This window comes from Neodiprion virginianus, chromosome 1 (assembly GCF_021901495.1).
Source record: "Neodiprion virginianus isolate iyNeoVirg1 chromosome 1, iyNeoVirg1.1, whole genome shotgun sequence".
Taxonomy (NCBI): Eukaryota; Metazoa; Arthropoda; class Insecta; order Hymenoptera; family Diprionidae; genus Neodiprion; species Neodiprion virginianus.
Window position 1 is genome coordinate 14218071 of NC_060877.1, and position 19551 is coordinate 14237621.

The 19551-nt window shown below is 35.4% G+C and overlaps 4 protein-coding genes across 8 annotated transcripts; 3 read left to right on the forward strand and 1 right to left on the reverse strand.

The window, feature by feature from the left end:
• Window positions 1-936: 936 nt before the first annotated feature.
• Window positions 937-4882, forward strand: LOC124300183 (cytochrome c oxidase subunit 12, mitochondrial). The gene is made up of 3 exons (XM_046753978.1): window positions 937-1093; window positions 3390-3487; window positions 4550-4882. Exons 2-3 carry the CDS (start codon window positions 3408-3410, stop codon window positions 4716-4718), a joined length of 249 nt encoding a protein of 82 aa, XP_046609934.1. The 5' UTR covers window positions 937-1093; window positions 3390-3407; the 3' UTR covers window positions 4719-4882.
• LOC124299940 (serine/Arginine-related protein 53) lies at window positions 1116-3098 on the forward strand. Its single transcript, XM_046753457.1, has 2 exons — window positions 1116-1503; window positions 2095-3098. The coding sequence occupies exon 2, from the start codon at window positions 2146-2148 to the stop codon at window positions 3025-3027; it is 882 nt and encodes a 293-aa protein (XP_046609413.1). The 5' UTR covers window positions 1116-1503; window positions 2095-2145; the 3' UTR covers window positions 3028-3098.
• A 162-nt stretch (window positions 4883-5044) lies between the features above and the next one.
• On the forward strand, window positions 5045-6811 carry LOC124299986 (U6 snRNA phosphodiesterase). The gene is made up of 4 exons (XM_046753601.1): window positions 5045-5172; window positions 5802-5944; window positions 6057-6397; window positions 6564-6811. Exons 1-4 carry the CDS (start codon window positions 5054-5056, stop codon window positions 6747-6749), a joined length of 789 nt encoding a protein of 262 aa, XP_046609557.1. The 5' UTR covers window positions 5045-5053; the 3' UTR covers window positions 6750-6811.
• Window positions 6449-19092, reverse strand: LOC124298899 (tonsoku-like protein). Of its 5 annotated transcripts, none has more exons than XM_046751565.1 (6): window positions 18878-19092; window positions 18557-18814; window positions 15904-16072; window positions 10097-10506; window positions 7973-10006; window positions 6449-7878 (listed from the first exon to the last, which is right to left on the reverse strand). In XM_046751565.1, the coding sequence occupies exons 1-6, from the start codon at window positions 18888-18890 to the stop codon at window positions 6917-6919; spliced, it is 3846 nt and encodes a 1281-aa protein (XP_046607521.1). In that variant the 5' UTR covers window positions 18891-19092; the 3' UTR covers window positions 6449-6916. The 5 variants fall into 5 exon arrangements, with proteins under 5 accessions (XP_046607521.1, XP_046607613.1, XP_046607884.1 ...); XM_046751657.1 differs by having other exon boundaries at window positions 6449-7863; window positions 18878-19090; XM_046751928.1 differs by lacking the exons at window positions 15904-16072; window positions 18878-19092 and having other exon boundaries at window positions 18557-18675.
• Window positions 19093-19551: the final 459 nt, after the last annotated feature.

Sequence of the window (19551 nt, forward strand, 5' to 3'; positions counted from 1 at the left end):
TCAATTCAGGATATAACAAGTAATTTTTTAAAAAAAAAACATAAACAAGCGGTATTCATTTTTTTGTAAATAACTTTTAAAGTTGGTGACTTGCGATGATTCACGTGAGTGGAAGTAAGTGAGCGATAGTCGGTAAAGACAGACAGCACTAGTGAGTGAGAAAGAAAACAATACCCATTGACTATTGGTGTCCTTTACATGTCACGGTACTACCTTAACGGCCGGTATTTTTGAATGACAATATTCAATAATAATAATTATCAATAGTGAAAGCTGTTAAATTTCTGAACGCTGTTGATCACGTGATCAAAGCACTGAGAGCACCTTACCTCGAAAGCACCAGTGTTCACAGTAGAAAAATGGCGACGATTTATGACGTCATATATTTCCCTAGGATACTGCGACTGTATACTGTTTGTCTATAACGGAACGAATTTCTCCCCAGTAAGAGCACTGAACAGTGCTCGCAGTGTATATCGGAACGTACCCGAAATAGGTCGTGGCTTCTTGTGATCTTGTGGCTTGTCGCTCGAAAAACTGAACTGCGAGCAGCAGAAACTCACGTCGGAAGTGATAGGGGAAAACTGCTGCTGCTGCTGCTTTGGCCGTGTTCGTAAATTGACTGCCAGTACTGAAAATTCCCTAGGATAGAGACAGAGCTGTCCATGAACTCGGCAGCGCAAAAGAGATGAAAGATTGCTGACGGTACCGACAGTCAATTTTCGAACACGGCCTTTTTATCGATTCTAATGTCTAGCATCTGGAAATTTTCACGAGGTACCTTACGACGTCACAAAAGGGTGCGTTCCGATATTAGCTCCCAACGGTGTCAAATATCTTTTGTCTCTTTTGCACTGCGAAGTTTGTGGGTAGTTCTGCCTCTGTCCTATGAAATTCTTAGCACTGCCAGCTAATTTTGGAACGCATCCAAAGCTGGAAGTAGATTTCGGAACGCACCTCTTGCAGGCTAGCACTTGTTAGCAGTCTCAGGTGCTCAGCAGCGAACGTCTGGCAGTGTAGCGTGACGTAACAGCTCCTGTTTGATTCTCGACTGTTCAGTAGCCATTTTGTTTTCATCGAAGGGCCGAAACAGGTATTGCTATAGAAATAATCTGGCTAATCTTAGATGTTATTAGATGGTCATTTAGGCAGTATCACGCGTTAAATTGTTTATTCAGTTACTATAATAATTAAACTGTAGTCAGGGTCTATTACGTCGACGGAAGTATGCTCGGAACGTTTGTATGATACAGTCGCTGAAGTTGGTTGGTTCTATTTTGCAATTATATCGTAAAGGACAAGCATCTAACTGAGTCGCACATTAGGAAACAACGTATGAGTAATACCGTTACAGAAAACACACCACGTCTTTCTCTCTCGCTCTCTCGCTCTCTTTGGTCTTCTGCAATTCATCTTGTGAAACCTGCGTGTCCTTCATAATCCTGCGCACTCAATTAGCGATTTCGGTCGCTTGATGGTGCTCTAACCGAGGGATATTGTTCAGTAAATTTCACGAAATTTTTACATTATCGCAAATTGAACTAAGCTGATTATTTACCCAATGATGTATAGCTATCAGCTTGCACTCCGATTTCTCAATCCCGATTTCATTCTACCATTTGTCACAGCTGACATTGAGTCGAATCCAATAGCATTTCATATTTGCCAATATTCAGTAAGCAACGCAATTTGAAGCGCCACAATAAGGCATGTTTGAAAACACCCAGATTTCAGAATATTGGGAGGTTTGTAAATGCTTTCGTAAAAAACTGCAACGAAAAAAGTTAAAGGCTGTCGAATTGACCTTAAAAAAAACTGTTGTTATCATTGCATTGGAAAAAAGATGAATTTAGATAATAATCTATTTTTACGCATCCTACAAGTAACTATGAACTGCACTGTTTGTCTGAAGTGAAGTTGAGTGGTTCTAAAAACTGTTATTCAGTGTGTGTCACATGTGTATAGGATGCATCACCTGTATCAGTATCTACCTATATGTTCATACATTAACCCATGTATTCCGCGAATCTCTGTCTCGGCATTGCAGATGATTGCATGTCATGTACTTATAGAAGGCAGTTTCTATCCTTGTAGGTGTGTCCGTTCGTCCACCCAGCGTGAAGAGGTGCATTATAGCCATTCACCATGGACTCGAAAGGTGTTGATCGTGGGGTGAGGCATCAGCAGAGTTCAGAATCTCCTCCCACGCTACCCTCGCCCCTTCCATATAGCTCGGGATTCGCTGCGGATGACATCCACAATAGACACAGGAGTGGCATCGTCTTACGCAGGTCGCCATCTCCTTCATCGGCATCAGAAATACACAAAAGCAACAAATTGTCTAAGGGTGAATCTCCTGTGGAACGGCGGAGAAAAAAAAGAAGCCAGTCCAGATCTTCATCGACGCGGTCACATAGACGTTCTAGATCAAGAGATAAAGACAAGAATAGGGAAGTATATAAGGAAAGGTCTAGGAAGCACGCGAGAAGGGATAGATTCTCGAGGTCTGGATCAAGGGAAAGGTCAAGATCAAACGAACGCAGGCGCAGTAGAAGCCGAAATAAAAGTAGAGACAGATTCAGGCATAGGGATAGCAGGAGGCATCATAGAACAGTATTATATGAGTCTAATGCGCTACAAGATGTTGCGGAACCTGTTCTCTCACAGCCTTACAGTTCCATGCAGCCGAATGCATTTAAAAATGATGGTAGCTTCATGGAGATGTTCAAAAAAATGCAGGAACAAATGCAGCCAGTTAGTACACCACAGCCATTAGCCAGCTCTTCTTTCTCTCTAGCTACCTCGTCAGCCTCTGTTCTTTATGAAAAAACTATTCCTCCTCCCCCGCTCATGGTCGGCAAAAGACGAGGAGGAAGAATTCTGAAGACCGGAATGGTTGCCAAACCGAAGAGTGAGCCCATCACTGATCAACCGAAAGATGCCTGGTCGCTTTATATGGCAGAGGTGAAGAAGTATCGTGAAGTGTGCTGTCAAGAAGAAGATAATACCAGACCATTGGTCAAATAAATATACATGTCTGTCGCTTTGACTTTATTATTTTATTCATTATTAAAATACAGGAAAGCATTGAAAACAAAGTAATGTAACGCTCTCAGCTGAGCCAACCATTCCACATTGCTACTTTACCAGTCTTTTACAGTAAGATATACATATGTACAAAATTGTCGAAAAAATTAATAGCCACGTAAGCAACCGAGCGATTACAAACTAGAGAGCGAGAGAGACTAGCTGAATACGTATTCGAGCCTTCCTTGTGAGCTACTTCCGAGACGACAAACTACCTAGACCTGCTATCTGTTATGCATTTTATGGAATACTCAGATCTCTTTTTAAAATAATGAAGTAACTACTATCTTGTAATTGTTCAGCAAACTTACCGCTCTACAATGCCTGAGGCTATCTTAACTGCTGACAAATTGCAAACTGCGCCATTCGATCCGAGATTTCCCAATCAGAATCAAACCAGGTGAGAAACTTTGAAATACCTTCTCACACCTCAAATATTTTCGTGAATTTAAGATTATTTTTAATTTTTCGAATTGTGCAACTTTTGGGATATGCACGAGTATGTATGAGCTTAATTACTTGAAAAAAATTTTATTTTTCAAAGCAATATCGAGAATGACTTCTAAAATTGCAACTAAATTCTGCAAACATTTAACAGGCAACCAATAGTTGAACAAAAAATTCTTGCCCATGAAAATTATAAGAAATGTACAATACTCTGCTCTACTAGTGTGCAAGGTATATCATTTTCAATACTGGAGCAAATCGTTGTTATCGTTTGATTAGTGTGAATCACTCAACAGGGTTGCTATGAAGCAAGGAGTCTTAGATAGTGATGTCAGAGAATTAAAAAATGTTGAAACTGCTCAACTATAATGAAGAACGCATTACCTGGTATGCGTGAATGTGTTCATATTTAAATCTTACTCAAGCTCATATGTTATACAAGATTCAAAATACTATTTTGCATCACTTGAACTAGGTTCTCAACGTCTGAAAAAATAAAATTCATATTGTAAATGGCATAAATGGTCGTTTCTTAAATTATAAAAGCTCATTTTCAAAATCTTGATACCTAAAAGAATCCAACATAATAAATATCAGTATTCGTGCTGAACCCACTGTAATAGCAATGTTCTCCGAAAACGTCTGTCCCACCTAGTTGACATAAAATCAATGTAACATATCGACGAAATAATTTGCGAATGAATATATCACAATGTTTTGATAGCTTGTAGAAATATTTCAATTTAATAAGTTTTAGGCATTATTTGATATTCTGCCGAATGTTTACTTATTTGACAAAGTTTTTGTTTCATTCAAAATTTTCTAGACATGTTCCGTTTTTTGGTTCTAGTCATATGATCGGTATCAACGTAGTTACAAAATTTTAGATTTATCTGCCGAAAAAAACAAACAAATTGCTTCGTCTTTTGTTTTATACCAATCTTGTACTATATTTGAATTAATGTACTAATAATGTTTTGTTTTGGTTTTTTTTTTTCATTTTATTGGAAAACAGACACTGCTGGCACAGCTTTGTGGACTTCCATCGCTGCCAGAAAGCTCGCGGTGAAGATTATGAACCCTGCCAGTATTTCAAAAAAGTTTATACTTCACTGTGTCCCAACGCATGGATCGAGAAATGGAACGATCAACTTGAAGCAGGCACATTTGCTGGGCGCATATAAAATGGGTAGAAACACGTGTATATATCTTCGCCCCACTTTAGTGAATTCTTAATTATAGAATATGTCCTGTTCACATGACAGGATGACGAAGTACGTGCTATTCCTGATCTTTGTAACATATTATCGATGATAATAATAATAATAAATTAAAATCCATCACCGAACATGATCTGTCTTGTTTTTTTTTTTTTCGTCAATCACCATAAATTCAATCTTGAATAGTCGTAACCGGGAAGGATTAATCCTGTGAGTGTGCCACCAGGGGCACCAGGGACTCAGTGGTCTCAACAAGTGAAGATGACTGATCAGACTTTGAGTTGGCAACAATAACTGAAATGGCAGGTTTAGATATGATCCGGTCATACCTATCCGAATCTGAGGATTCCGACACCCAGGATGATTCCAAAATAAACAGAGACAAAATTTCAAGCTCTGCAAAGAATCTGTTACAAAGGTGTGCTTTTTCGTTTTGCGAGGTTAGGTTAGGTTAGGCGTAGTGTTATGAGGCATTCCTAACTGTCAGTGCTGAATCGAATGAAATTACAGTAAACTGGTGCAAATTTCGTGTACAACGGGTGAATTTCAGCGTTAAAATATTTCCCCCTTTATTCTAAAAAATCTACCAATCAGCACAACGATTAACAAAAACATCTTAAATATGAAAGATGTGCAATATCAATTTTAACCAAAAGAAGTTGCTCAAAATTTCCGCACATTTTTTTATTTCCATTTGCCTCAATGATTTTTAAAAAGTATTTCCAATCTTTTGTTGTGGTTTAAAGTCGATTTCGGAAAAAGTTACTTTGAAATTTTTGATAACGCATTTCGATTGTAGATTTATTTTGTATTATGGTTTTGAATAACTTAAAATCAGCATTTCTGGGTTCCTCTTACCGTTGATTTATTGTTAATCGCTTGAATTTTTATAGAGGGAGGAGCAAATGTGGTATTAAAGCCAAAATTTAACAGACATAAAAATATACGTTTCATTTTTGCACTTTTGTGTATACCTACAAAGTTTCATTGGATTCCTTGATGAATATGGAGATGCTTGTTTAGTAGAAGGTCGATGTATCATTTCAGATTTTCGGTTCCTGAGAGTATATTGTCATTGAAAGGTACGAAACATCATGAAGATGTTCACGATGATCCCAGCCAACATGATGGGCGAACAAGAACTTTTAAACATGAACGTGGAAACTGGGCAACACTTGTTTACATTAACTGTAAATTGACGCATAAAATATAGTTTGATGCATTATTTAATATGGACTGAATGATAATAAATTTTTTAGATATACATATGAATGTCCAAATTCAAATTGAAAAATTTTGCAGATCCTGATTACAGCCCAATATGTTCATGGTTGAGGGAACTACCACAACAGATTGGAATTAAGGAAGTTTTGAACTTTTTTACAGAATTCCATTTAAGTTTAACTCGGTGTTTGGTTCTAAAATTTCACTGGATTGAATCATTCGTAGATAGCTTACAGAAGCTGTGTCAATCTACAGGTGAAATATTGGTAGAATTTAGGGATTTGAAGGTATACTGTAACGAGGATAGGACTCGAACATTTCTTGGTTTACGGTGTGAAGACAGGAATAAAATCCTCAAACAATTCGTGATAAATATTGATAAAATACTTGCAGAGTATCAGCTACCATCATTCTATGAGGTGAGTCTCTTCATTTTAGTCATGAAAGTAATTGCATGTGTAATGAAAATGTCCGTGGTCTACATTTTTTTTAATTATAAAACTTTAAATCTGCTATTATGTACAGTGTTCGTAGGTATTTTTTAGTCTCTGTTACAAGCAGTGTTACATTTCCCATGATCTATAGGACGCGTCGTTTCATGTCAGCATCCTATGGTGCCTAGGAGATGTAAAGGAAAAACTGAATGCTTCGCTTCCTGCTCTGAATGAAAGTTGGAACAGTATTTGTGCTGAGCATTTTTTACACAGTTTCGAAGTCAGCAAGATTAATTGTAAAATTGGCAACAAAATGTACACTTTTCCTCTGAAGTAAAGGTATACATGAGTATAAATATTCAATGTAAATAAAAGTAGTTACAATTTGGAAGAATGTGTCAATCAACACAAAAAATTGCTTTCTTCATGTTTAATATATTCTATTTATCTGAAAACAATAATCAGGATTTCTAAGGCTTGAAAGTTCCCTTAATAATTATTTAATTAATAATGGTTAAATATCACTACATTGTGAGGTAATGTTTGTATGTAACCTTGACCACCCCATAGCTTCAGCCACGACTGTTGAACTTCAGATGCCATGCTAACCACAAGAGTACAAATTTCAGGATGGCAGATAAAAACTTCCAAATCGGGGGGGTCAGTTATCTCAGAGCATCCGCTGAAGTCGATATATGACAGTGTTGGTTTGTGTTGTAACACGTCACATAAAGATTTTTTCGAAAGTTTAATATTGCCGTTTATCACAAGCTTAGCAAGATTAGCTGTTTGTGAAAGAATGCGTGATAAATCATCATCACATAAGTCACACATTGAGAGATCCAATGATTCTAATGTTGCGAGTGAAAATCTAGGGTGAGAAAACAGTTCTTTTATTATGCGAGATTTTCCGTCTTGAATCGAACCAGATAAGTTCAGTGATAAAATATGAGGCTGCAATAAAGATCGCAGTCCTTCGCCCATTATTGGGTTTTGTGCAAAGTCTAGATTATTTAAGGCAGCGTTGCTTGTGCCTGCAAAGATATTTTCCACTTCGCAATTGCTCATATTCAAAGTTTGCAAATTTTTTAAACAGGACAAAAGCGTATGTAATTGATGTGATGCTCGTTTACCCAAAGGATTATAACTTAAATCTAGTACTCGAGTTTGCAAAGGGAACTGCCTAAATTGAGACAGACAATTCAAATCAATATCACAACAGCGCAGGTGTAACTCCTGCAATAAAGTTAACTGCTCCAAGCTGCTACTTAGTATCTCTCCGAAGTCGTTGAGTTCTACTCCTGATATGTTCAAGACTTGCAGATGCATCTGGTACTGTAGACTTTTTAATAGTGGAAATACATCGCTGTTTAATGTCTCACGACCTCGTAGTCGAAATGTGGAAGTGTTCTCGCACGTTCTCAGGCATTTTACAGTTCCTTCATCTATAGCTGAAAACAAACCGCCTTGAATTTTGCTCTATTCAGTAGTTCATATAATAAAATAAATTGGTATAGCCATTCAGTAAATTTTTTTTACGAAGTACAGTAATAGTCTTACCAATATTGCAGCTGCTACAAATCGTTTTGTATCGATCAGAGATTGGAGGGATATCCATTTTTCGAATATTGCCAATCAAGCTAAGTGGTTTGCAATTCAGATAACAGGAATTAATTGTACTTTGCGAGATTGTTGAATCACCGTTAGATGTGATAAGGTTAAAATCTGGCGTGCATCCAGTTTCTTCTTTAAATTTTTTTTGGACTTGTCGTATGATGCTTTCGGTAGTGATTTTGTTTTCGTTCGAGACGCAGAGCCGCAATTTAAACAATTTTTTTTCAATTAAAACCTCTACATTCATCTCTTTGGCTTGCACTTGCTGAGATCCACTTCTTGATACGACATAAGCACTTGGCGATTGAGTGCAAGATACTGAATGCCTGGAAAAGCTTAGTGATAAAAGAGTGGTTTGTTTTTTTAAACTTCTAACCTCGTCAGGTTCCTCAATGACTTCACATATCTCAGCACTATTGCTATCGCAACTTTCTTCTGTTTCACTGTCTTGTAAAGTGGAAGACAATATTTTACTGTTCACCTCAGTTCTTTGACGTTTGCTTTTCCTTTCTACTGGTGCTGAACCTGCAGACTTGCGTTTCGCGGTAAATAGAAGATCGGTTCGATTATTCTTTTTTTTGCTTGAATTGGGGCCAATATCATCATCAAGCCATTCATCTAGCAGTACTTGATCAGAATCTAGAAGAGGTGCAAGATCTTTGTGGGAAGTTGCGGATTTAATAAATGGACCTAGCCGTGTTCCTCTATTGCGCAGATTATCTATCGTCTGTTTGTAAACTTCACCAGCTGAGACATTGTGTCTTTCTGTATTTTCATTTTCCTCTTCTTTAAGCACATCTATACAATGTGAGCTTTTCCTCTCCAAGGTGATATTCATTCTTTTTTTCACCGTCGTTCTTGTCACACCTTTCTGAGATAATTTACTGTGCATATGCTCGTACTCAGATTTATCGAGGCCCGATAACTCCTTAGCTCTTTTTCGCCAGTCTTCAAGAGAGTCGAGAATTGTGTCACCTTTTTCAGTTACTGCATAAATATTTGCTCCAAATTCGATCAGTAAATTCATAACAGAAAAGTTTCCACAACTTGCCGCATCGTGTAGCGGTGTAATTCCCTCACAGCTAGAACCTCCAGGGTCATTGACATCAGCTCCAGCATTTAACAACAATTTTGCTATTTCGACATGACCATGATTAGCTGCTTCATGTAGCGGCGTCCATCCGAAGTTATCCCTTATGTCTGTTGGATGTCCATCATCAATTAGTTTCTGAACTCGTTCAATGTTGCAGTTTATGCAAGCTATATGAAGCTGTGTTTCTCCTCTTTCGTTTTTTTTTATAACCAAGCCCGTACGACTACTTCGTGTTGATTTCAGTCTCATTGAACTACTGTTTTCTTCGCAGTTTGGTATATCCAAGTCAGAGAGTTTATCAAGATCCACATCAGCTCCAATATCGAGATTTTCAGAATTTTCCTTTTCGCTATCGAATTCTGGTACTGTATCGAGTAACTGGTTCAGTCTGTCTCTCATTTCTTCAGTATCCTTCAAGGTCTGGGTTTCTGAATAATGGAGATATGCTTTCAGAACTGTTATTTCTAACGATGGAATACTGGTTAACGTAGCCTTTGATAGGGCTAGTTCGTAAGCGCGACATATGTCTGAACTTGTCGCACCAGTTGACTCTAAGAGATCGGCTGAAAACAGGGCTGATCTGCACGCTTCACGGGGATCAGAGCACATGCTTAGCTCTCTTTGTGCATAAGTGTAAGCCTCCTCATATCGACCTAGATCTTTCAAAGTCTGAGCTAAGGAAATCAGTCCTGCTGTAATTCCGTCAAAGGATTTTTCCTTTTCCGCCTGAGCAAGCATTTCTTTGTAATACTCCAATGCCTTTTCATAGCACTGGACAGCTGCAGCTGCGTCTCCCAACTTCTCGTAAAGTTGAAATCGGTTTTTTTGGATTTTGATATTTCCAATATCACTATTCACCATATTTTCAGTTCTGCTGAGAGTCACAGCTGTATGTAAAAAGAGAAAAGTATGTTTATGTTGTCATGCATAAAAATAGAATAAAATACAAAAATAAAGTGAGTGAATTTTCAACTGACCAATGCGAAGAAGTTTCTCTACTTGTTCTCGGGTTGACTGGGGTAGATCTTTGATTGAGAAGAGCACTACCAAATCCTTGCGAGCATTCAGCCAATTACCATATTTCAACAACAACTCTGCTTTAGCTAGCAGAGCATTTGCTTTCATAGAAACATTTTCAGTTTCAGCTGCCATTTCCAGATACTTGAGCGCCTTCTCTTTGTCGTGTTGTCTTTCATGATGAGATCCAAGTGCGAGATAAGCTCTATGCTCATCTTCCTTCAAGTTGTATGTAGAGCATATCAAACGACATTTGTTATACAAGTTGATAGCCTCATGCGGCTTCATCTGAGCATCTAATACGAGACCCCAGTTTAAAAGAAGACGTGCACGTATGGTTGCCATTTCCGCCTTTGGGATGCCCTGAAGTCTTTGTTATAACAAAAAAATAAACAAATAAAACAATTACATTAATATAATATCTTTGGAAAGGTGTTGGAAGTTTGGACAAGTTTTTGGCCTGAGATTAGTAAATTCGACAGCGATTTTGAATCAAGTTCTGTTATTATGAAGAGAAATCTACAATAAGAGTAAGATAAAGAATTGTGTGAGAAACAGTGCAACTGAATATTCACTGAACAGTGTATTTTGCGAATTTTTAACCCCACATATGTCAAATAAATATAAGATTTTCGATGAGCAAATAAATTCTAATGGGCCATGTAATATACTATTAAACATTGAATTACCTCTAGATTTTCAGCATCACGCATAATAACGATGACCATCGATATCATACGCTGATATATGATTTGGAACTAAAATTTATTACTTTTTCATACATGTTTTTGGTATCACTGATCAATGACAAATTTAACAAAACATGTCAGTTGACATTTTGGCGCCTTAGTGAGAGGGTCTTTTGGAAGTATTTACAATTTATTAATGACCTAGTGTTAAAATTAATCATTACGTATTTTCAATGACAAAAGGTACTAAGATTTCGTTAAAAAATTATGTGATGTATGCACAATGATTACAAACGTAATTGTATAGGTTTGAAAATCTCCTATGTTAATGGCGAAGCATTAATTATCTAGTCAAGAATAATCGGAATGTGTTGCTTGTTGTTTGGTTTGAGTTAAATCTATAATTCAAAATTTCGATTGGTCTCTGAGCTGGACCCCTTTCAATTTTTAAATTGATGTTTTGGAGTCTTTATTCGGGTTCACGATTTTTCTAAAATTACCACTCTTAGTCACAGCTTGTTTTTCAGCTATTACCAAAATGTCGAAAGAGAAAACGTCTGAAGAGATAGGCAGAGAAAGAGAAAATAGTTCTTTTAATACATGAGATTCTTCATCCTGGATTGAAACATATAATTTCAGTGATAAAATATGTTCATCACCGAATATTGGATTTTGTGCTTATTGTAAGTTTAGATTATTTAAGGCAGCATTCCTTGTACCGACAAAAATATTTACTCATGTATCAAGTTTTAGAGTTTTTCTTTTCACTATTTAACTGTAGTAGGTATTTCTTGAAAATCCTGTGCTTTCAGAAAAGCGCGTTTTCTTTACGGTACACCAAAGATACAAGTACACAATATCTCAAATATTGAAAAAAAAAGCAATTTTTCACCTCTGAGGATGGCTGGCCAAATCTGATCGAAACTTCAATAAAAAAAAATGATAATCATAAAAGAAGACCACCACACCCGTGATTTTATCAACTTCCTATACTAATCCCCAGTCCAGATGAGTAACTAGGGCTATGGAGGTCGAAAACATCTACTATAATGAGATCATGAAAAGAAAGAAAGCATACAATCAGAAATAGATAATATCAATAGGAAGCAAATGCTACTGCATGCAATGCTTTGGTGACGAACTAGTCGTTTGAAAAACAAGCAAAGACTGAAAGTGGGGGTTTCGAAACATTCATTCTATCTGAACTAAGTCTTGAACAAATTAGAAAAGACTCATCCGTGTTAACTAGAATAAGGGCATTCAAAGAAAAGATAAATTGGAAAGTCGGAATGGATGAGAATCAGGGACGAGTCGAAATTTTTTGGAATGCCCTATTATGACTATGTGAGACCAAAAATAAAGTTTTTCACCAATCATCCTTATGCATTTGTACTGTAAGAGGCTTTTCGTGAAGGCATATAAAAACTGAATATTGGACTAGCGTTAACCAATTTACTTCACATGCGTCACTCTATCAGAAGTCTGTTTTGATCGATTGAAGAATATGAATCAACATAAAAGCATGCTAATAGTGTAGCTGATTCCTTGAAATACTGATCCACACTTAAACATGATACACAACTTATCGAAATTTCTTTACCCTGATTTTGATATTCTATTTCTCTAGAATAATCTCGATTATATTAAACTACAAATGATTACAAAAATATTATGGGAAACTTTTGTCTGTTTCATTAAGAATGTAAACAAATTTCGTATGAAAATATTCACCACAGGTAATACTTCTACTTAGATGTTGGACTTGTAGCTAGCAACTAAATTTAGCAGACAAACGTGTTACGTTTCTTTTAAATAGCAAAAATTGGTACAATTACATCGGCCCACAAAAAAAAAAGTGGTCTGTACATTTGAACAGACCCACCTACCTTTACGTATTTTGACGCGCTGAATCCGAATCTGAGGTCCGTTTGGTCCGTAGACCCTCAAAATTTTGAGAAAAGTGCAAAAAACCGTATAAAATGCAAAAAAGTGCAGTTTTGGTGATAAAAGAAATTTCTAAATATAAATCATACAAGTTTTACATGTGATTCGATCCGCTAAGTATAAATCTGAAGTTTATTTTGCCTGTAGGCCCTTAAAAATATAAATAAATTGCTAAAAAACCCTAAAAATTGGTATCAACTGTATTTACAGTAATAAAAAAATTGATTAAACATGATTAAATTTATTTCTCACATATTGTGATGTACTAAATCCAACTAAAAAAATCTGTTGATGTGAATCAGTCAGAAATTTACCAAAAATCATTCAAAAAAGCATTGAAAGATAAAGTAAGGAACGAGCTTTATCGTTATCAGGGGAAGTGGAATATCAACATGATGGCAGATTTTTGCTGAACGCTAAAGAAAGACGTAACGAAGGACAATAAAAAACGAAAGAGAAAACCATTGCGTAGGTCATTTGAAGACAAAAGAGTTCGACACAAATGAACAACAGCTCGAAATCGATAACGCTCGTTCCTTACCTTATCTTTCTATGCTTTTTTGAACGATTTTTGGTAAATTTCTGACTGATTCACATTAACAGATTTTTTATTTGGATTTCGTGCATCACAATATGTGAGAAATAAATTTAATTATGTTTAATCAATTTTTTTATTACTGTAAATACAATTTATAGCAATTTTTGGGGATTTTTTGCAATTTATTTATATTTTTAAGGGCCTACAGGCAAAATAAACTTCATATTTATACTCAGCGGATCGAATCACATGTAAAACTTATATGATTTATATTTAGAAATTTTTTTTATTACCAAACTGCAGTTTTTTCCATTTTTCACGGTTTTTTGCACTTTTCTCAAAATTTTGAGGGTGTACGGACCAAACGGACCTCAGATTCGGATTCAGCGCGTCAAAATACATAAAGGTAGGTGGGTCTGTTCAAATGTATAGACCATTTTTTTTTTTGTGTGCCGGTGTTAGTTAAGATTAGACAAAATCCAGATTCTTGGTTCTCAATGCCTTGTATTAGTATTAACTACAAGCTTCAGCTGTATCTTCAGCTATGCCTTATTACATAAAATAAGTTAATTTCAAACTTCAAAATAATCACAAATAGCTATTTTTAGTGCTATCACTGTCATTTGTACGATAAGATACAAAAATATTATAAATGCAAACAAAACTTTTATGAGAAATGCAAGGAGTCTAGCCAACTAATGGAGTCAAATGTAATCCCTCTTGGCCGAAATGCCGAGCTATTTCAGTAGTCAGCTGCTAATAAAATGTGTAGTATTGTTGATAAGCTAAACTCCTATTTTGTTTCCTTTTCATTATGCTATTCATGGTGAAAAAAATTATTCACTCTTGCTTTTGCCACTTTGTTATCTGAGAGTGTCTAGTAAAAGTCGATACATAAAATTCAAGGACTTGATCAGGACTAAAATCCTATTTTTCACAATGATTATTTTAAATAAGTTCCTTTCATTGCTGAGAGTGCAAAAATTGTAAAGAATAGTATTTTAACGTAATCATCTTTTACTGTTTATAATTTGTTAATTTTTTTTCATCATTGTTTACTTTTTCTGAGTAAAAATAATTCGTTATGGCATTGCTTGATTGATGGTAAGAAAGAAGTTGGTTTGAAGAAAAACGTGACTAAACATGGGAAAAGTGACGCACTGTGAGCCCTGTAGGTTTTTAAATTGACCAACAGAAAACATAGGATGGGTGGTTTCAATTGCCCAAGGCGTATATCCCAGAAACATACAGAGTTGGAAGGAAAGGTTTTATATGAAACATGGATGTTTCAAGGGGGAAAATTGAAGCTGATGCAGTGCAACATATGGAGTATGCTATTTATAAGATTTAGCAGATCACGTCTGATTTTTAAGAGGGTATACGTATTTTAGATATTAACAAGTGATGGTGAAATCAAAGACAAACATAAAGATGTAGGTAATAAAAAAACTTTGATTTTTTTTCTTTAATTTTATTTAACTTTGCCTGAAATTGTTTTTTACTCTGTCCTGAGTTTCTGCACATATTAATCGTCCCTTGCCTTCATTGAAAAGTTTTCTTGTGGATACCAAATTGGAGAGTTGAAATGATATCAAGTTCTCCATAATTTTAGTCTGGCTCATAAATTTGTTTAGTGAACGTTGATGAAAAATAAAAAAATAAAAAAAAAAACGAAAACCGATGAGAAAAAAAAATTGGATTTTTTGTGACATTTTTAAATTTGTCTTTGATCTCACTGGCAGCTACTCATATCCAAAGTATGTGTACCCTATGCCAAACAAGTCGTTAAAAATGCAAAAAGTTGCATGCTCCACAAGTTGATCCATAGCAGCATTATCTTTACTCTTGGAAACCTTTCAAGTTTCATACAAAAATTTTTCTTTTATCTCTAGGCTGAATCTATTTCAAATCATACAGACCAGCAGAGGTCATATTCCATAATTGCTCGTAACTGAAGTATGTTCTTCCTCGCCCAAAATAAATGGACGTATATTTTGGGCTAGGAAGAACATACTTCAGTTACAAGCAATTACGGCATTTGAGATAAATTCAGCCCCTACTTATTTCTGAGATCTATGCCTGGGGCAATCATGTAAGATTTTGAAATCTTATTATTATATCAATGAAATTCGGTTTTTCTTAATTCAATATTTTCTAGATAACTTACATTAGTATCTTTGGTAAAATTGACGCACGAATTTCAGGGACTTTTCAGGATTTTTCTAAGATTACAGATGTCTAGCGATACCAGACTTGAAAAAGTCATGTATAATCATAAAGTTGAAGTTCGTACTGTTAATCAATTGGAAAAAAAAAATTCACAGTTAGTAAAGTTCAAGTAATAAGGTGAATAAAAACAATTATTATATTTCATCAAAGAATGACTTTGAAGAAGTTGAGTTTTCAAATTTCGAGTATGTTTTTGTTACCGTGTATGAATTTTAGACAATATGTATCGAACAAAGTAACGGTTTTTCATAAAAATGCATCATTGCACCATTGTTACAAACTTTAACTTCAAAAATCCTGGGGTTATTTCTCAACAATGATGGATGGATTAAAATGATCTTTATCTTAGTTATCACATGACTCTTACTTATCACATAGGAACATACTCTTCGCGTAGGCCTTCTTAGCGTTGGTAAGCGCGTCAATTTGCTCATCAGATTTTTCTGGAAATCTTTCAGCCAGGCAAAAGTAAGTTCTGCCCAATGTAGCAAATGCCCGCTGCTCCTCCAGTTCATTTTTCATTTCTTGGGCTCCCTCTGTTTTGTCCCATCAATCATATTAATATATTATTCAAGGGTATTCACTAACACAAACCATTTCAAGTATGCAAAAGTTAGTGCTTTATGGTTGCTGTATTAAAAATCCGCAAAGTTCCAATTATTTCAAAGATTGTTCAAAGGTCAAACGCTACTTAAAAGAACTAAATTTTAATTATTTCTCCAAGTAGTGTTAAATTTGTAGAGATTCACGAATTTTGAGGTATTATGTTACAGATATTAAGTAATTGAAAATAAAAAAATGCTTAATGATCAATACTTCCATTGGACAATGAAATCATCAGTTTTGTTAGTTTTACTCCAGTCGAAAATTATGTGAGGCCATAAACTAGTCTGCAATATTATACGGTGTGCAGTAGAAGTGATATGCAAAATTACAGAACCCTATGTCAGAAATAAAAAGTTGTTGTTTGGCGATATTTCTTTTCAAATATCTAACAATAAGTCTTGTACAAATGATATAATGTATTTTATATTTAATTGAATGAGTTTGAAGTAGGTCCAGATTTATGGATAACGAGGTTGTGAGTTCATGATATTAACTTACCTGAACAGTGAAAGAAATAAAATATTAATGATTATAGGGCTTGTAGCAGTAAAGTTATCTGAAAAAAGTGAGAAACCTGACTTTTAGACCTAAAAAAAGTGACTCATAAGTAACTGATCAAAACTAATTACTGCCCTGTAATTAAACGAAAAGTATAACTACAGTGTTATCCATTTCATCAGAAAAAGTCCTATTTTCAATTATGCCACTGTATACGAGTTTTCCTGGTGTTTCACATCTTTTTCTGCATTACAAAAAGTTATCACTCCACACGATATGTAGAAAATGAGTTAGAAAAGAAAAATAGCAATGATTTATGAACTCACTTTTTTGCGGGCAAAACATTTCAATACAGAAACAATGAACAACGTAATTATGGTTGATTCTTATAAATAGAACTTAAGCCAATTTTTCTGCTGAAAAGATTATAATACTTAATAAACAGAATTTTGTGTAGTTGATATCGTGTACGAAAAAAATTGTACAACCATATTTTTTCTGCATGAAACTCAATAACAACCGACTAAGTGACTTAAACGACCATTTCTTGGAAAAAGTAACAAAAAGTGACTCCGTTGAAAAAAGTTACCAATAGCGAGAAAAGTAACTGGCCACCAGCCCTGTGATTGGTGATGTCAATTTATTGTAAGCTGACCTACTTAAGTATGAAAACTTGTTTCTTCATTAATTTTTGGTATGTAAAAATTATAAGTATGAGAGATTCTTAATTAAGGTAGTTAAAGTCAATGCAGTTCTTATTGTTTTGCAATTGAGTTCTGGAGGATAACTTAAGAAGCCAATAACAACTGTTTCTATAAGGCGTAAAATTAAATTACTGTTTAATTTGATTATAATTTATGTAATAGCATGTGAACAATTGAGTTTAAGCTACAGCAAAAACCAGAGTTAGCAGCTAAACATGCTCACGTTTATTTCTATGAGATTTTATTGAATATTGTGGAAATCTAATACTTATTGAGAACTTTTGTGTAAGACTGTATTGGATTTTAGTAGTATGTTCAGCACATTTGGATACTACTGGCACTAGCTTCCCCAAAGTGTTCAGAGAATGAATTCTTGGAATTATTGGTTATCGATACAAGGCCTGTTTGTGGCAAATTGCATTAGATAGACTATTACTAATGTAACTGGCAAACCTTTTATATCCACCAGGCTCTAATTTTTTAACACTCAATTTTTATTGCCTAGAAATAATTCAAACAAAATTTATAATAAACGCTTGCGAGTAATATTTAATGAATAAGAAAGATGCAAAATACTCTGGTGTATGGTGTAGCAGACTTAATTTACTAAACGTACTTAAGACCACACATCTTTCCTCATTTTTCATACTTGAACATAAGTAATTTCAGTTGATTTATCTCTCAAGCTTCCCAGATAGCATTGATGGAACCTCATAACTTACAGTATTTTGATCAACACAGATTGCATGCAATTCACTACTACATTACAATAATGACCACAAATAAGCTGCAAGTGAATTACAATATATGATATCACACTTTGACTGAGATTATTGCATAAAATATATACACAAATTAGCAGCATGTTAGGCGCAAGTGAGAGATCATACATTGTACAATACTCAAATTACATGACATGCTGCATAATTGCGGCAAATTTGTGGCTTATTACTGCTGATCATCTTATGATTGCAAAACTAACTACATACGTGGTAGTAAAATTAGCTAATTTGCACAAAGGTTGATATTATGCTTGCAAATTGCATGGAATTTGCAATGGGTTACCTACGTTCTTTGCACAAGATAGCTGGCTCAAAAATGTAGTGATGAAGCATAGACCGACTAGTCTGTGACTTTACTACTTGTTTTAAAAATATTCATTCTTACATCGATTTAGAAGATGGGAGATTGAAAGAAAATGAAATCTCATACCAAGGTAAAGTTTTTGGTGTTTTAGTGCTTGTTGATAATCTTCAAGAGATAAGTGTATCTCTCCGATCATGCGATGAGCGACAGCGAGGCTAAGTTTGTCGTTAAGGATACGACAAGCTTCAACTTGCTCGGTATATTCTTCTCTAGCATCATCCAATCGACCAAGTTGAAAGTATAGATCTGCTAAGCTATTCGTAGCCTCGGCAAATTGAAGTATATTGCCATCTTTTTTGGCGCGTAGTTTCTTCTTTATTAGCCCTAAGTAAAATCAATTCATTGATGAACATGTTTTCGTAGTTTCAAAATTATGGTCTTACTTACGTTCTGTATCCATTGCGAAAAAGTACGGTAAACAGTTAATTCGGCCTATTGTTTTCTTCAATAAGCTAAGGAAATGATTATTAAATTCTACTGCTTTCGGACAGTATAACCATGATTTACATCATGTATACCCTTGGATGTGTACATCATCCACGATGTAAGTGTAGGTTTTCACGGAGCGTAAGCCCGACGCCGCGTCATCCGACGCTTCGTGAAGATCACGGTCTTACATACAGGTCTGGTAACTAGTAGGGTGGGGAATGACTCAGATAATGAGGCAAAACCATGGTTCTCGTCTTCGCCGTCTGCAGCGCTGCCCCCTCGGGGTGAGCCGTGAGCCAAACATAAATCAGATCCGAAGCTGATTTGTCGGAATCAACAATCCTGAATAACACTCAAAAATGAAGAGAGATACGAATAAAAAATGATTGAGATGTTTACTAGCATTTCATGGCGGGCGTGATAATTGTTTTATTTTAACGGAATCCTCAAATGTTTAAGTCAATAAAATCCATAAACATCAAGCGAGGGCTCACAACTTTTGAGAGAGTTTGAGATCTTGTGGAGATGATCCACCGTTTACACACTTTACACTGAGTTATGAACTGTCAAAAACTTCGATGAGCAGGTTATCTTATCGGTATGAATCTATATCTATCATACCCCTGGCCAAT

Excerpts from the sequence above, each read along its gene's own strand:
- LOC124300183 (XM_046753978.1), top strand. The coding sequence starts at position 3,408 with ATGCCTGAGGCTATCTTAACTGCTGACAAATTGCAAACTGCGCCATTC. Across the intron at positions 3,488-4,549 it reads CCCAATCAGAATCAAACCAG|ACACTGCTGGCACAGCTTTG; the intron begins GTGAGAAACTTT and ends ATTGGAAAACAG.
- LOC124299986 (XM_046753601.1), top strand. The coding sequence starts at position 5,054 with ATGGCAGGTTTAGATATGATCCGGTCATACCTATCCGAATCTGAGGAT. Across the intron at positions 5,945-6,056 it reads AACACTTGTTTACATTAACT|ATCCTGATTACAGCCCAATA; the intron begins GTAAATTGACGC and ends AAAATTTTGCAG. Across the intron at positions 6,398-6,563 it reads AGCTACCATCATTCTATGAG|GACGCGTCGTTTCATGTCAG; the intron begins GTGAGTCTCTTC and ends CATGATCTATAG.
- LOC124298899 (XM_046751565.1), bottom strand. Across the intron at positions 10,507-15,903 it reads AGTATGTTCCTATGTGATAA|ACTTCAGGGCATCCCAAAGG; the intron begins GTAAGAGTCATG and ends GTTATAACAAAG. Across the intron at positions 10,007-10,096 it reads AGAGAAACTTCTTCGCATTG|CTGTGACTCTCAGCAGAACT; the intron begins GTCAGTTGAAAA and ends TTTTACATACAG.
- LOC124299940 (XM_046753457.1), top strand. The coding sequence starts at position 2,146 with ATGGACTCGAAAGGTGTTGATCGTGGGGTGAGGCATCAGCAGAGTTCA.